The sequence below is a fragment of the Streptopelia decaocto genome (genome assembly GCF_964273445.1).
Source record: "Streptopelia decaocto genome assembly, contig: HAP1_SCAFFOLD_112, whole genome shotgun sequence".
NCBI lineage: Eukaryota > Metazoa > Chordata > Aves > Columbiformes > Columbidae > Streptopelia > Streptopelia decaocto.
The window spans coordinates 293,351-309,631 of NW_028117016.1; the positions used below are offsets into that span (position 1 = coordinate 293,351).

Here is a 16,281-nt window from a genome sequence, read left to right on the forward strand (position 1 = left end):
TATCCCTTTCTTTCTATCCCTTTCTTTCTTTCCCTTTCTTTCTTTCCCTTTCTTTCTTTCCCTTTCTTTCTTTCCCTTTCTTTCTTTCCCTTTCTTTCTTTCCCTTTCTTTCTTTCCCTTTCTTTCTTTCCCTTTCTTTCTTTCCCTTTCTTTCTTTCCCTTTCTTTCTTTCCCTTTCTTTCTTTCCCTTTCTTTCTTTCCCTTTCTTTCTTTCCCTTTCTTTCTTTCCCTTTCTTTCTTTCCCTTTCTTTCTTTCCCTTTCTTTCTTTCCCTTTCTTTCTTTCCCTTTCTTTCTTTCCCTTTCTTTCTTTCCCTTTCTTTCTTTCCCTTTCTTTCTTTCCCTTTCTTTTGTAGTAAACTTTCCCCAAATGCCAAAGTTTCAAAGAAAAATAAAAGACAGGCTTCAAAGAAGAAGGCTGATCAGCAGATGAGTTCTTCTACTGGGAATCATTTTCAAGTACTGGATGACAGCACTTTCAGTGAAACATCTCAAGATGGAAGAAGGTACTGAATAGAAGGAATATTGTAAATAAAACTTTTTCATGATAAAGGTTGACCTAAAAGCTAACGGGAAGTTTTGTAAACCAGAGTGCACAATGATTCTTATTCTTTCATATGACAATACTACCTGATGCCCTTTGTATTCAAAACTACTTGTTTTTAGCTTGGAGTGCTTTGAGCATACCAGCCAAGTTAATGATAAGGTCAAACGTGCACAAATTCTGAATAATTACCTGAGTGTGAGTGTGTGTGTGTGCATAAATATATATATTTTATCTTTTCCAACAGAGAGAGGAGAGACTAAAATTACTCTTCCACTGCAGGCATCTTAGTTCTTTCTGCCTTTTGAATTATTTTTTTTTTCCAGCTCTATCCCCTCCCGACTTCTTGCTTGCCCCAAAGTTACTGTTGCGGGAGACAAAGTGAGAAACAGTAGGTGCTGATGCTGTCCAAGCACTGTCCAGCAACAGCTCAAGCATTGGTGTGTTATCAACACTGCCCTGGGCAGAAATCTAACACGCAGCAATGTGCGAGCTGCTATGAAGAAAATTAACTCCATCCCAGCCAGACCCAGTACACCAGAGAATCCAACATTAGGTTGCTTTGACCTGTAAGAGAAGGATTCTCAATACTGAAAAGAGCTGAACCTCTAGATTTAAATAGCAAATGCACATAACTCTGTATCTGCATCTCTCTCTATATATATCTATAGCTGTAAGATTCCTGTCACCTTGGGTAAAGTGCAGAGAATAGTAATTTCAGCTATTTGCTTAATACCTCCTGGCAAAAATACCTTTCCAATAGACATAATGCTACACAAATTTTTTTCAGTCTTCAACTCCATCTAACAAAATTCTCATACTAATTTTTACTTTAATTCACTACTGACGTTAAGTTGCAGAGCAACCTTAGATATTGTTCATAATGCAATATAAATATTCCAGTACTGAAATATGTTTCTGTTTTCCAGACCTGCAGCAAAACTAGGGAGTGAAAAGAACAAGGTAATGTAAAATTAATGTCTTGATAAATAGCTTGTGTCAGCCTTCAGTCACTTAGATGGGAACAGTGTTTATGTAGTGATCAACCAGATGCACAAATTACTGCTAGTATGCAGCTTTGTAATATTTGAGCCAAATCTATGGACTGTGAATGAGGGAAATGCATCATTCATGCATTTGTAATGATGTGTAATAGTATATAGTTGTATACAGAAAAGCCAGTTTATCTAGTGGAAGAGAGAAACAAGGAATTAAATGCCAAGTGTACCGATTTAAGAGAACAAGTCTTTAAATATGAGACTGACAAAGTAGAAAGAGAGGTAAAGTATACGCTTACAAAGAACAATTTAAAGTTTGTCAGTTCTTGAAATTCTTTTATGTTTCTAAAATGTATCAGGTATAAGTTATGTGCATGGGCTCAAATAATGCTGTTTTATTCTGGTTTGCCTTGTTTCTCTTGGAATTATGGAAGGTTTTGGCGAACAGGATGTTACTGCTCAGATCTGAGCAGTGAACAGAACACAGGTATCTAGGTCTAAGCTTTGATCAAGAAAGGTGATTCTTCTCTAGAACTTTTTTCACCTTTTCTTTAGTCCATTTTTGCCCTCTGGAATGATTTTAATTATTTAATGGGTTTTATCTATGTATCACACTGATGACACAAGTAAGAGTGGTATAAAGGGAAGAACAAGCCAAAATGCAAGGGTTGTGAAATGAAGATGCAGACAAGTGAAGCGGTGGGGGATGAATTTATATTAAGCTCCTACATCAAAAAAAAAAAAAATTTGCTTTTCCATAAGTTGCTATCGAAATTGAAGAGTATTAGTAGTGGCCAGTATTAATTTATGGATGTTTTTGGGGGTTCTAAGGGTCCTGCCTGGTCCTCAAGAAGTTCATTTCAGACACTGACCTAAGCTTCCTATTCTCTGTTTTATGATGTGTGGCCATATTTAAATGTGTTCTTTCTTTGTGACTCTGTGAAAGACTAATTAACTGGACAGAAGACTCATTAGGACATCCGTTAAACTGTCTTTCTGCAAATTCACACAGTACATGAATATGAAACATGCTCCTATGCAGAGCACTAGCATAAAATTATGTCCCTTAAACATGCAGGACCCATGTGTTGCTCCCATTTCTGCATGCAGATGTTTTTTGTTGAGAAAAGTGGTGGAAAAGAATAAAGGCAGGGAGATATAGGGGGTAGGAAGGGAGGTAGGGGAGCTGTAGGTAATGGGAGAGTGCATCCAGACTTTTGTAAATCTAATCTGCCAGTATAAAGGCAGTTGTTATTTTTAAATAAACTCAGTAAGAAGACTGCAAAAGGATGTGCTTGAACATGTACTTAAAGTGTATCTCAAAAGAGCTTTCAGATAGATGTATTCATTTAATTATAGAATCAAAGAATCATTTCGGTTGGAAGAGACCCTCAGGATCATCGAGTCGAACCGTAACCTAGCCTAACTCTAGCACTATATTTGTGTAATGGACAAACAGAACAAAGGACAATCTAATACAAAGTCCTGCCTTTGGTCATCAGAGTAATATCTGCAGTCGAACTATCGCTCTTGTATTGCAACAGATTTCGTTGCCTTTTGTTAGAAAAAAAAATACATTATTGCAGCATGTGCTGGTGTATTGTTCCAAGAAGATTAGTACTTGAGCCTTTTGTATGTATTAGGAAACACAAGTCCTCATGAACAGCTGCTGATAGTTTGGAGGTGCTCAGCTGAGTAGGATGAAGAGAGGTCACCATCTGTGCAGATGCCTGCTGGTGGCAGGCAAGAGTTCCTACCTTTGAGTTCAATCTGAAGGCAGGTCTAATTGTATAATCAAATAAGTGAAGGCATATTTCAGGTTCTTGTAACCTTCTTCATGCTCATTTACCTGTTTCACTAGGGCATGATCAGACGGCTGCAGCAGGAACTTGCTGATGCTCTTAGAAAGCAATCTATGTCAGAGGCTTAATGAGGTTACTGTCCAAGTCTTTGACATGGGAATGCTCTGTCCTTACTTGGAAAAAGGTTTCTGTTTCCTAAGTTGCTTTGCAAAATAAACTGATGTGTCCATAGGTTATTGTGTTTGGTTTGGCCAAGCAGGTTGTCTGGTTTCTGATGAACACTAGGAATCCTGGACTGCTGCATTTGGGCTTCTCTATGCTGTCTCTGCTTTTTTTTACCTCCCCTGCCACCAGATGCTGTCAATTCTGAATGCTCTTGTAGCTTATTCTGCATATAATTTGTTTGGGTTTGGTTTGGGGGTTTTGTTGTTGGTGGTGGTTGGTTGCTTTTGTTTTGTTTGGGGGGTTTGTTTGCTTTTCTTTATTTTTTTATCTCTTATTCTCTCCCTTCTTTGGCCCTGCTCTAATTTGCCATCCTTGAGCAGCCTTCTTGCAAATGCACTGTAAGCTACTTTCTGAGGCAGGGGCCACCTTTGGCAGTGTTCTTACGACCACTGAAGTATAGAGGCCTGATCTAATCAGAAGTCATGTTAATCTATTATGCGGGAGTTGTGAAGTCACTTTAGGAGACGGATGAACTTTTCAATTCATACTTTTAGTGGAGGAGCAAACAAGCAGGTACAATAAAAAGAGTGTTACAAGTCACTGAAAGGCTTGGAAGAGCAGTGTTGGTGCTTAGAAATGTGCTGTAAGAAATCAGTGCAGGGATGGGAGAGGCCAGTTTGAAGATGCTGCAGTAAGACAGTTTGTGGTCATTTGCCAGTAGAAGCCAAGGTTTGAATGTACTTGAAATGATGATGGTTCTTGGAGGAGAGGGTGTGCATACACACACGCAGTACTTGTATTCTTCAGCAGTAGTTGACTCCTCTCCATACAAGCTCACCTGACTACTGTGGATTCTTGCTGTGATTTTGCAGTTGTGGAAGATTGCCTTGGAAAATAAAGCAAAAGAAGTCGAGGGCTTCCTCTTGGCATCTTCTGAGGCTAATATAACCGTAAAACAGCTGGAAGAACGTGTGCAACGGTAAGAGAATAACTCAGTGAAGCCAGATGTCTCTTGCTTTCTCGGACTTTGTGAAAACTACAGGACAGTCTTGTTGCATCACAACAAGTTCATACGCTATTTTCAAGGATGCTTTTGGTTTCGATCATGTTATTTCACGCTGCTCTTTCACAAGTGGTGCTCTGGATTTCCATAACAAGACCTTTATTTCTTTTTAAGCCTCGAAATGGAAAATGCCAAGTTGGAAGCCACACTCCAGCAGCAGGGCAATAAGATCGAAGCCCTTCAGCGAGACCAGCAAACGTCTGCATCAGTAAGCTGGTCACAAACTTCCCTTTTTGTGAGCTCCCAAGCCTAGTTAACTCTTTCTGTGGGGAACTTTTAGGATGAGGTTTTCCTGGAGAGCCTAGGGGAGTTCAGTCCCTGTGTTCTTCCGAATACAGGCTTCTTACCTCTGAGAGGTAAGGATTTGGCACAAATATGCTGGTGTCACTATTGTCTGCATTAGACCTGTTGTGACATCAGATGCTGCTCCAGGCACTTGTGGCAATGTGTATTATTAAAGGTATTCATCAAGTTAACTCACAGAAATCCCACAGGGGATATTGCTGCCAAGCACTTTGTGCCAGGGGCCTGACTGGCATCATCAGACTGGGACAAAAAATTATACTCCAGGACATCTGCTGTGCTGGATTTCTTTTCCTTTGGCCACTTGGTATGTGTTTCCATGAAGCAGTGAAGAGGAATGCCTGTGGTATCATTTGCAGAACTCAGTGTGAGCCTTGGCATTTCCCAGTGCCTCTATGCAGTGGTTAATTTTAGCTCAGAGAAGGTGCTTTCATCAGTGACCTTTATGAAGCAAATGATTTTTGTATTGTAACCAGTGAACTCGGCTTCTTGCTATGACTCCAGCTGTTAGTGCTGAAGAGATTTTGAAAATAACTAGGTGTGAAAGTTGACCTTTGTACTGATACTGTCAAAGGAGGGAAGGGAGTCACAGTGCTGGTCCTTCCCCTTTGATTAACAGGGCATGATTTTCAAACGTACTGTGGGTGGGAAAAGCTTAATACTTGTTTTCATTGAAGATTCATCATATCCCACATGATGTTCTCTTTCCATAAAGCAAAAGGCAGAGGTGATGATTGCTAACAATTTTACAGCGGCATCAAACTAAGGCTGTTTTGATCGTTGGTGCTGGTTGTAAATGCTATAGGAATAAAGGTGTGAAGAGGTATATGTAAAATTCATTTTTGGTAATGAGGTGTAAACTTCAGCCTGGAAAGTCATGGTGTGTCATCTTGTTTTTACAATGCTTCCGTAGATTCATAACCGCCTGGAAGAGTTAATAACTAGCTTACGGACAACACAGGCAGCTGCAGAGGACCACCACCATCAGCAGGTACCTGACTGGCTTTGATGAATGACTGGTTTAGTCTTTGAATTTTTTGTGTGCAGCTAATTGATGAAAGCAAGACACATTCCTGTGTGATCTACTCTAGGTGTACCTGCTTTAGCAGGTGGCTTGGACTGGATGATCTCCAGAGGTCCCCTCCAGCTGCAGCCACTCTGTGATATCAGGTGGGCTGTGTAGGCACAGTGCAGCTGACAAATACCCTTCTGGTTTTAGGGCAAGGCAAAAGGGAAAAGGCTGTGAATTTCTTCATTCCCCTGCTGCTGTGTTTTGTATCTGTGTTGTGGTGTGCAAGATAGTTGTGTTCATCAGCATGATTTGCCTGATGAATTATTTCTCCCATGCCACGAGTGGGGAATGAGCAAGTGGCTGTGTGCTTCTTAGCTGCCTACTGGAGTTAAACCATGGCAGATGATGGACAGAATGAATGTTGTGGGCAGCAGGGAGATCTGTGGTTGAAAACTGAGAGGAGACTGAACTTAGGAGGCCAATCTTTTCTTGGCAGTTTTGTCAGAGGTTGCCCATGAGACCATGTCAGCTTCTGTCATGAGACCCAGTGTTTCACCTACTCTGTAAGGACACTTGAGAAAGTTGTACACCCTGAGGATTTTTTAATCTAAGCCTTTGTGCTAAGGTTTTCATGACCTTCTGTGTATCAGTAGACTTTTTTTTTTTTTCTTAGAGAATGCCACTAAAAGCTTCATGTCTATTTGCATTCTTTATACTTGAACGGAATCAGCAAGTTCTATTCCACTCAAATGTATTGACCTGTTTGGTTTTTCTGATTTTGGTTGGTTGGTTTTCTTTGGTTTTGTTTTGGTTTGGTTTGGTTTTTTTTATCTTTTTTTCTTTTTTTTTCTTTTTTTGCTGTCTACAGGTTGCAAAACTTTCCCAGCAGTTGGAGGCAGAGTCTGAAAAATGCAAGCAGCTGGAAGCTGAGAATCAGGATTTGCGAGAAGAGTTGTCCACCATGCATGAGAACCATCAAAAACTGGAGACAAGCAAATGGCAGCTGATAGAAGAGGTGGCTAACCTGAAACATCGTTTGGAGACTAGCATGGTGGATCACAACCTTATAGAACAATATAAAAAAGAAGTGGAAGAACGAGCCGAACAAGAAATAAGACAAAAACTACAAGAAGTCAATCTATTTTTGCAGGTAAGTGAATTTCTTGTATGTGCCTGTAGTCTCAATTATATACTTCTGTTGTGGTGATAATTTTGTAGTATGTTATTTTTGGTTCCTGATTCTGTGTGTTAGTGCTGTACTTCTACTGTCCTTCAGCAAAGACAGGAAATACGGCTGGGCAATGGTGCTTTCACGTGTGAGTAACGTGCCTGCAGGGCGCTGAATGCAAAGCTTGCCCAGGGTGGCTTTCTGTTTTGCAGTTCTTGGGCGGTATCACTGTCTGGCCTTGTTCTTACTGTTCATCCTTGAACTCAATATTGACACTTAGAGTTGTCATGGCCAGACATACAGGTCCTGCTTTGTCATTGTCCAGGGGAAAGCGCTCAGAAAAGAAGTCACTGAAGTTGTACAGGGGGTGGAGGTGAGGGATCCTCATAATTTCTTGGAGGAATCCTTTTCTATATGCCCTGTCCTACAGAGACAGTGTTCTTTTGATTAGTAGCTTTGATAAGTAATGGTTCTAAGAAGGGGTTTCTTTTGGAATGAAAAAAGCAATGTAACGTGGTAGTTCCAGAGTTCTGCCTTGATTGCTGATGGTAGTGAGGAGGCACAGTTGCCTCACTGAGTAAAGGTGGGCCCTCAAAATTGCGTACAAGAAACTGACTGGTGGGGACTCTTCTGTTTTCTTTGCGGTGGTTCAAAGTGCATTATCTCCTTCAGACGCAGGCAGCCTCCCAGGACAGATTAGAACAGATCAGAGCCAGTCATCACGCTTCCCTGCAAAAACAACTGAAACACAGGATTAGAGAACTTGAATTTGAATTGGACAAGATACAAAATATTCAACAAGACAATATATTTAAAAAAGATTTCACGCAGGCGGAAGTGAAAAGGTACAAAGAGCTGTATCTGGAGGAGGTAAAAATTAGAAGATGCCTGGCAAATAAACTGGAAAGGTAAGTCCACGCTTTTTTGGAGTGGTAGTAAGATACTTTTTCCTCATACATTTTCCTCCTAAAATCCTTTTTCTATATCTGGTTAGTATTAGATATGTACACATAAGATGGTGTATTGTGAGGAAAGTACCTTAAGACCCTTCCCCTTTATTAGAACTGTCTCAATTTCTCTTTAGTGTTCCAGCAATAACACCACTGATCATGGCATTACTAGGGGATTTTTTAAGTTGTTTGTGCTTTAACAGGCAGCCTTTTTGCTAATCTCTAATAATCTCCTCCTCTTATTCTGTGTATGTCAGAAAAGATAAACTTGATGCTTGAATGACAGGCTCTTCAGGCAGCAGAATTTGATTCTGTGAAGCCAAAGCAAAATAAATCTTTTCTGGATTCCATTTTAGCACCATGTCTGAGGTTTGAGCTCAGAGAGAGAGCCCAGAGTTCTTAGGCACATGACATGCCTTTTCTGAAGAAGCGCTGTAAACACACGGCATTCACAGGTTGCTTTGAAGCCCTAATGCTGACAAGTCCAAAGTGTTGGTAACTTGCTGGTCCTTCTAGGTAATGTGACTTCTTAGAAATAGGTTCTCCAAAAAACCTCGGATCAAATTATATTCTTGTTTTGGACGGTCTTAATCCCTTCTACTTTCAGAAGTCAAATAATAGTCAAAGACCTGGAGGTTAACTTTGTGGAAGGGTTACTCCCACAGGTCATTCTTTGTATGCTTCTGAATGTTTCAGAGCTAATGAGAAACTCGCAGAAGCCAACGCGCATCTCCTTCAGGAACGCCATCGAAACAAATCAGTCATCGGAAGCAGCATCGTCAGTGGAGGTGTGGCTGCAAGTCCAATTCTGTATTCAACCGAATGGGAACATCTTGGCAACAATTTGGCACTTAACGGAAGGCTGAGTCTAGGAGAAAGCTTCCTAAGCCTAGCTGGGAGCACATTATCATCAAGAAACAGGGTTGAAGCCTATGTGGCTAAGGTAAGCATTTTGAAATACTGTTCTCAACTGCTGCTCGAGAGTATCTGTAAGCAAGGTTATTCTGCCTTTTAGCCTAAAGCTAGAATCCATTTGTAGTCAAGATGACAGTGTGTGGATTTCATCTGTTATAATGGAACTTCTTTAAACCATAGGAGTAGTCTGGTTTACCCTTCTTGCCAGCTCTGATATTCAAAAAGTTCTTGGTAGTAACAGCGGTTGTGTCTGAAGTACCAGGACTGTGCTGAAATTGAGTTCCTAGGCTCCGAGTATCATCTTATGGAGTCTCAGACGATCCAGCCTACTCTGTGCTCAGGTAACCCATGTGGGTAAGTAGTCAGTCAACACCGGTGTATGAAGAACAATTATTGAGAAGGTGACTGCTGCAGGGGAACCCGGGATGTTACTGCCTGAAGAGAGGTGCAGTGAGGTGAGAAGTGCCCGCTCAGGAGGCTTGGGATAGTGAGAGATGGTGCCTTTTCCAGGGACTGGGGGGAAGGAGAACAGTGGAGACATTTAGCTGACACTCTGCTCATGTGTTTGATGACAGACTTTAGCCAGACCTTCATTGTAATAATTCCCCTGTGCTTTCTTCCTGTATATTTTTTAAATGCCCAGTTATAATCCAGCAGGTGAGCTACAGATTGTTTTGTGCTAGTTAATGTTGCTCAGTAATGGGAATGTTACAACCTGGCTGACCAAGAGTTTCTCTTCATTAAAAAATCAGACCCCAAACCAAGACGTCTCTATTTGTTAGGATCTTTTAAGGCTTTTTCATGTTATGTTTGGGTTTTAAGAATATTCTAGAGCTCTAGTGTTACAAAAATGTAGCTGTTAAAATATTAACTATATATTTTCTGTATAATTCTAGGTATGGCAGGAACTGGATGAAAGAATCACTAAAGAAATTGAACAGGGTAATGTGTCATTATGTCAGGCATGTTTTTAAGGAAAAAGATGACTGTTCCTAACTCTTGAAAAGAATGGCTTGGAAGCTGTGAAGTTCCTGTTCTAAGCACAGATTTTCTTACTTTTTTTCTCCTAGCTTTCCAGTTTAGACTTGAATGTGAGACCTTCCTGCTCACCAGAATATTGTGCAGGAAGTTATGCGGTTGCCTGAAAAAAAGGCACAAAGACAACTAACTCATTTGCCCCACACAGATCCACTCAGCTTAAGCTAAAATCACCTTTCACGAGCGTTAATCTTCAAGCACAAACATCAAACATAAAAACAGCCCCGGGATAAGATTTTTATAACTTCAGCCATCACTACTTCTTCCCTGTACCTCAACTGCATTCAGCTCTAAACCACACCATACACGTTCCCTGCTGTTAGTTCTTAATGTTTGCTGTCTACTATTCATTGCTTCTATTTGTAGCTTATGTCTTGCAGTCTTTTTTGAAGAATATAATCAGTGACAAAATATACCCTTTCTTTAGGAAAAGTTAATTCCGTAGTGTTTAGGCACACACAAGTTTCAATACTTGTAATGCATAGCATAAAATACATGCTCTATAATATGAGGCCAGGTGTCCAAAGAGGAATTTCACCTCTTCATGATAAGTGGTCCCCCAGAGTCACCACTTTGCAGTGACTGGTGCTATTTGAAAGCAAGTAGGCCCTGAGAACATTTCCTTCTGTTTCTGTGTGCTCTGAATCACACAGAGAGTGTTCAGCTGTGGCCTCAGAGCTCTTTCCATGTGTCTGAATGGACACAAAGTCATTGCATCGTGTCCGCGTGCGTTTTGAACGTAGTTGTGCGTCTGACAGGAGTCATAGAGTGTGCTTGGTTTGGGCACCTTGTCTAAAAAATGTGGCTGGAGAAAGATGGCAAAGGTGTCTTTGCTTTCATGGATTATGTGTTTTCATGGAGGAAAGAGGGTTTTGCCAGGGTGAGTTACAGAAATGCCCCTCAGAGAAGGTGCCAGGCTGGGAGACTTGTCCTGACCTGGCTGCACTGGACAAGCGTTGGTGTTTTCACAGCCAGATTCTTTCCAGTTTGTCACAGTGAATGCAGAAGCTGGTTTTTAGGAGTAGCGTTCCAGTAAATTACTGGTTTGAACATTTAAGGAAAACAGACACTTGAGGCTCAAGAGGCCTGCAGGGGGCTGAATTCAGCACTGGTGTAATCAGGTGCATTCCCTGAAGATGTTCAGCGTGGAACCTCTGGAATTGCTTTCACCAGCTTTAGAAATACTGCTGACTGATAAGCACATGAGGGGAAAAAACTAACAAAAAGTATTTCTTCCTTTGTGCCTGGCCCTTTCATTGTTACGTTCCCTTGGAAGTTTTCAAACCTCTTTCTGGACTGTAGTTTCTTCAGTTACCCCTAATGTTTTTACAGTGATTTATTTGGCTGTGTCTATTGGAAAAGTAACACCAGCAATCTTGTCTCTTTTCTCCCCAGCCACTGCTGAACTTGAAACTGGATCTACTGGAGCTTCTCCTGTGGGATCCACTGATAGATCTTCAAAAAATGTCCATGTTGACCAGGATCCACTTTGCAGGGCAATACGGGAGGACTGTGATGTTTTAACCAAAAGTTATCTGATCTGAGTAAAATGCTAGGGAAAGGCTCTGGAAATTCTCTCTGGTTTCCCATCCCTTGTTTCAGATGTGAAAACATGTTTATTGCAGTTTGAATATAAATGTATTTATTGCAGTTTGAATGTGAAATAAATAACTTACACTTTTTCTATGGATAAACAACGTTTAATCCAATTCCTTGTATTCCTTAAACATGTGTTCATTAGAGCATAAGCAAAACAGTGCTGGGTGTGTGGGGGATTCGCTCCGCCCAACACGCACACCTTTAAACAATAAGAAGTGTGCTTAAATACAGTAAGGTATTACATATTCATAATGACCCCAGGAATGCCTATACATATTCATAACCTTTCCCCGCTTCTTATTAAAATGAGTCTCAGATAACCATTTCCATAGTCTCCACCCTGACCCTCCTCTGTTGCGCCTGCACAGTGTCACTTGGTGATTTTGAGGAGGGGTCTTTGGGGTCTTTGGATGAAGGCTCCTTCAGCTTCGTCACAGTGAACTTTTTACCCTTGGCTCATTATGTTGAATTGGCTGGGACCCAAGCTGCCAAGTCAATTGAAACCAGACTGGTGCCCCTTTTGCTGTAAATCTTCATTATCTTGTCTCCTCAAGTTTACGGCTAGGTGCAGTAAAACTTCTTATCTTGGCATTCAATGGGGTTCTGTTTTCTTAACATAAATTTACATGAAGCTCTAAACTAAGCGTTTATTGTGTGGCTAAGCCTTAAAATGTTAGTTTGTTAGTAGGCACCCACTATATGTTTAGTTAACCCTTAAAATGTTAGTTCCCTCTGTCAATATAACTTCATAAGCAAGTTTCATAACTTTTTACATAGAACTTAACCACCTTTTCCCTTTTCCAGGTTCAGAGCCCGTGCCTCATTTGGTTATATCTGTAAACATTAAACATCTTAGCACAAATCACAACTGCATTTCTCACAATTCCCCCTTTTTCTTTTTATCCTATTGATTCGTGCTTTAGCTTCCAAGTTAGCTAGCACTTGCCTAGCAGCGGCTAGGTCCAGTTTGGTGTTATCTTTTAAAATCATTAATTTATACCCCGTTCCTTTTGTTGCCATTTCAGGATCTATAGGCATGCCCGAGATTTGCATGCCTTGGACTACTGAATGTATTAACCGAATAAAGCACGGGATCATACATGGCACAAACAGTAAACCCAGAAATGCACATACTATCATGAACCCTATTTTCTTCCACCAGGCTACCATTTCGAGACCAATATCCATTAGGTGGACCTGGGTACCAAGTGGGAGGAATAGAGGTATTTGATGAATTTGCCCACAACACTAACTTTCAGTCATTTGAGACCCCCGACATATCCAGCATGAGGTGACATTTAATTCCTGGGCTATTTTTCCATAAGATCTATAAACAGGTTTTTCCCTACTGTTGGTAATTGTAATCCCTTGTCTTTTTGCCTTATTTCTTCATACCAATCACTGCTTTTCTGTACCAATTTCTGTTTCTCTTGCTTTTTTTTTTTAATTCCTGAGTGGCACTCTTAACTATCTCCTCCTTATACTGATCTTGCACTCCCCCTCCATCTGAATAGCCCCACATACCAGCTTGTGTAAAACAGATACGCTGTTCTCCCCTAGGGCAGGAGACAGAGCCTACACCGAGTCCACCCTTCCCTAGGTTAGTTGCTACCCATAATTTCTGCCCTTGGATTTCACACTCCTCCAATTTCATTCTATCATAACATTCAGAGTTAATATGAGCGTGATAATTTAGAACATATTGGATTAGTCTTCCTATTCTCACACGCTCGTAGCACTTGATACAGGGATTAGCCAGGCTAACTTGGGAACAATAAGTCACCACTCCTAGCAAGAGGATCAGGTCCAGGTTTCTACACCCTCTGCCTCTCTGGCCTACCAGGTTGCAGCCGGCAGCCGAGTTCGTCATCTTCTCGGCAGCAAGGGTAGTGTTCCCAACTTTCCTATTTTTGCCGTTAGCATGGCGACTATCGTTTCCCAACTCTCAGCCTTCACTTCCCAGGAACAACAGGAGCAACATGGAATTTGATTTCTCTTTCTTCTCTATTCTTCTCTATTCTTCTCATCACTGCTGGACTCTCTAAATTCCCATTCACACCTTTAGTAAATACCTCCCACCATTCTTCGCTATTCTTTTTCTGTTCTTCCAGTGACGACTAGAATCCTCAACCTAGCTTTGGTTTCCTTATGTTCTGTTCTTAGACATTTATTACACAATCCTGTTGATAAGTTCCCTTTGTGGATATGCTTATACCACAGTCCATTTACAACCTAAACATCAAATATAAATAGAGAATTACATATACAACTTGGTTCAACATATTTAACTATTAAACCATTCTCATTTTCATTTATACTGGGCATTCACATTAATAATACTAACAGTAGTTACACCACCGATCCCGTGTCAATTTCAATTTCAATTCCCCCGGTTCTTGAGTTGCTTTCCAGGTTCTTTCTTCCATCAGTGATCCTTTAACTCAAGAGACGCGTGTCCATCCTTTCTCTGCAGTCCGAACAGTTGTTTCTGTAGTTAACAAAACAAGAAAAGGCCCCTCCCATCATGGGTTGGAGTTTCTTCTTTCCGGGTTTTAATTAGTATTGCCCCCATATCTACCAAAAATTCTACTTGTTTTGTTCTTTTGGGTTTCTTCTCACCAATGCGGTAAGCACCACCCAGGCTGGTCACCCAGAAGAACTAAAAGGTGATCGTGAAAAATATAGTTTTCCAGGTTGCACCCGGGTTACCTTCCATGGTGTTTCACAGGCTTTCTTCCATCTAGAATGATGAATCCAGGCATTTTGCTCTTTAATATTGGTAGCAGTGAAGGATATCAGGAGGTCTTGAAACGGACCTTCCTATTATGGTTCCAAAGTTTTCTGCAAAAGACTTCACATATGCGTAAATAAAATGTGGCCCTCTATCAGAGGATATAACAGCTGGAACTCCAAACCTTGGTGGTATTTCGTGTATCAATGTTCTAGTCACCTCCTAAACTTTTGCTGTCCTGGTAGGGAATGCTTCTGGCCAACCTGAAAAAGTATCAGTTAATACCAACAAATATCGGTACCCCCCTTTTCCTGGGAGTTCTGAAAACTCAATTTGCCATTGTGGTCCAGGCCCATTCCCCTTCCCCATCTGACCCATTTCTAGCTTGGGCATATTTTTGGGATTAGTCTGGAGGCAAAGATCACACTGCTGTCACCTGTTTTACAGCGATATACAAATTTCTAGCTCCAGTTTCCCTAATCAAATGTTTGCATAGTGGTTCTACTCCCCAAAATCCTTTCTTATGTTCTTCCCTTACTAAAGGCCAAACTACATGAAAGGGGACAATAAGTTTTCCCTGAGGGGTGTGAACCCACCCTTCCTTAGTATATGATTCCTCTAAATCTATGATGAGTTTCGATTCTCTTTAGTATACTCTGGCTTACCTTTTAAAGAGACCCGCCCGCCAAGGACCAGAGCACTTTCTGGTTTTACCTTTTTGCTTAGTCCTTTGTTTTGCCTCTCTGTCTGCCAGCCTTTTCTGATTCCGAGCTCACTTTCTGCTGTGCCTTATTATGCATGATTGCCATTTTCATAGGAAGTTGAACTGCTTCCGGTAGTTTCAATATCTCCTCCGCACGTTTGATATGTTTGCCTTGAGAGTTCAAAAGTCCCTTTTCTTTCCAAATTGCTCTGTGCACATGCACAACCCTCACAGTTAGCTGCTTCCGTCCATAAACCAGTTTTCAGCGTTTTCAATAGGAATGTCTTTTAGGTCTGGTCGATTGGATTATGTTGCTTCCATGGTCTCCAGGCAGTCATGATGAACTGTTTCTCCAAAGTTACCACTGAGGAAAGAAGCTGGGTTGACAATGTTAGTGACGATAATTTCTACACCATTTTGTTAGACACTGTGTGGGATACTAGCACAGTCATTTTCTGACCCATGGTAAATCTCCAGGCCTCCTGTATATTCAGTACCACTGCAGCAACTGCCCGCAGGCATCCAGGCCACCCCTTTGCAGTTGCGTCCAACTGTTCGGAGAAATAGGCCACTGCTCGTCAATATGGGCCAAGATCCCGTGCCAATATACCCATGGCTATTCCCTCTTTCTTGTGAAAGTATAGGAAAAATGGTTTACTCACATCTGGGAGTCCTAGAGCAGGGGCTGACATCAAAGCCTTTTTAAGTTCTTTAAAGGCTCATGTGGCTTCCTTATTCCATTGCAGGTGTTCCTGGTCAATAGGATCCAGGTCACGCACGTCTCCTTGGTTCTAGTAGCGATTAAAATGTCATCCACATATTGTAGCATCTGTCCCTCATCAGACGAGGCTTCCCAGCATTTAAAATCTTTAGCAAGCTGATTTCCAAATATTGTCGGGCTATTTGTGAATCTTTGTGGCAACACCGTCTATGTGAGCTGGGTTTTAAAGTTATTTTTAGGGTTCTCTCATTCAAATGCAAATGTTGTCTGGCTAGCTTCATGGAGAGGGAGGCAAAAGAAAGCATCTTTTAAATCTAAAACGATAAACCAAGTCAAATTAGGTGTTAATACTCTCAGAAGGGTGTATGGGTCTGCTACCACTGGGTAGAGGTCCTCAGCTACTTTGTTTATAGCTCATGAGTCCTGAACCACCCAATATGACCCATCTGGCTTGCGGACAGGCAACACAGGGGTGTTAGAACTGGACTCACATTCCTTTAATAACCCTATTTGCAGGAATTTCTCTATTACTGGCCGAATTCCTACTTCTGAACCTGGGTCAGAAGGTGTA

The 16,281-nt window shown here is 41.2% G+C and overlaps 1 protein-coding gene across 1 annotated transcript in view; it reads left to right on the plus strand.

Annotated features, from left to right (window-relative positions):
* LOC309451975 (uncharacterized protein) overlaps positions 1-11,638 on the plus strand; it is a gene marked incomplete at its 5' end in the record, with an annotated part of 48,608 nt that extends 36,970 nt beyond the window's left edge. Inside the window, 8 exons of the mRNA XM_082076661.1 lie at positions 4,380-4,486; positions 4,685-4,778; positions 5,787-5,864; positions 6,616-7,035; positions 7,726-7,961; positions 8,700-8,946; positions 9,815-9,860; positions 11,352-11,638. Coding sequence (XP_081932787.1) covers positions 4,380-4,486; positions 4,685-4,778; positions 5,787-5,864; positions 6,616-7,035; positions 7,726-7,961; positions 8,700-8,946; positions 9,815-9,860; positions 11,352-11,500 — 1,377 coding nt within the window. The 3' untranslated portion in view covers positions 11,501-11,638. The remainder of the gene's footprint in view (positions 1-4,379; positions 4,487-4,684; positions 4,779-5,786; positions 5,865-6,615; positions 7,036-7,725; positions 7,962-8,699; positions 8,947-9,814; positions 9,861-11,351) is intronic.
* Between the last annotated feature and the right edge of the window lie 4,643 nt (positions 11,639-16,281).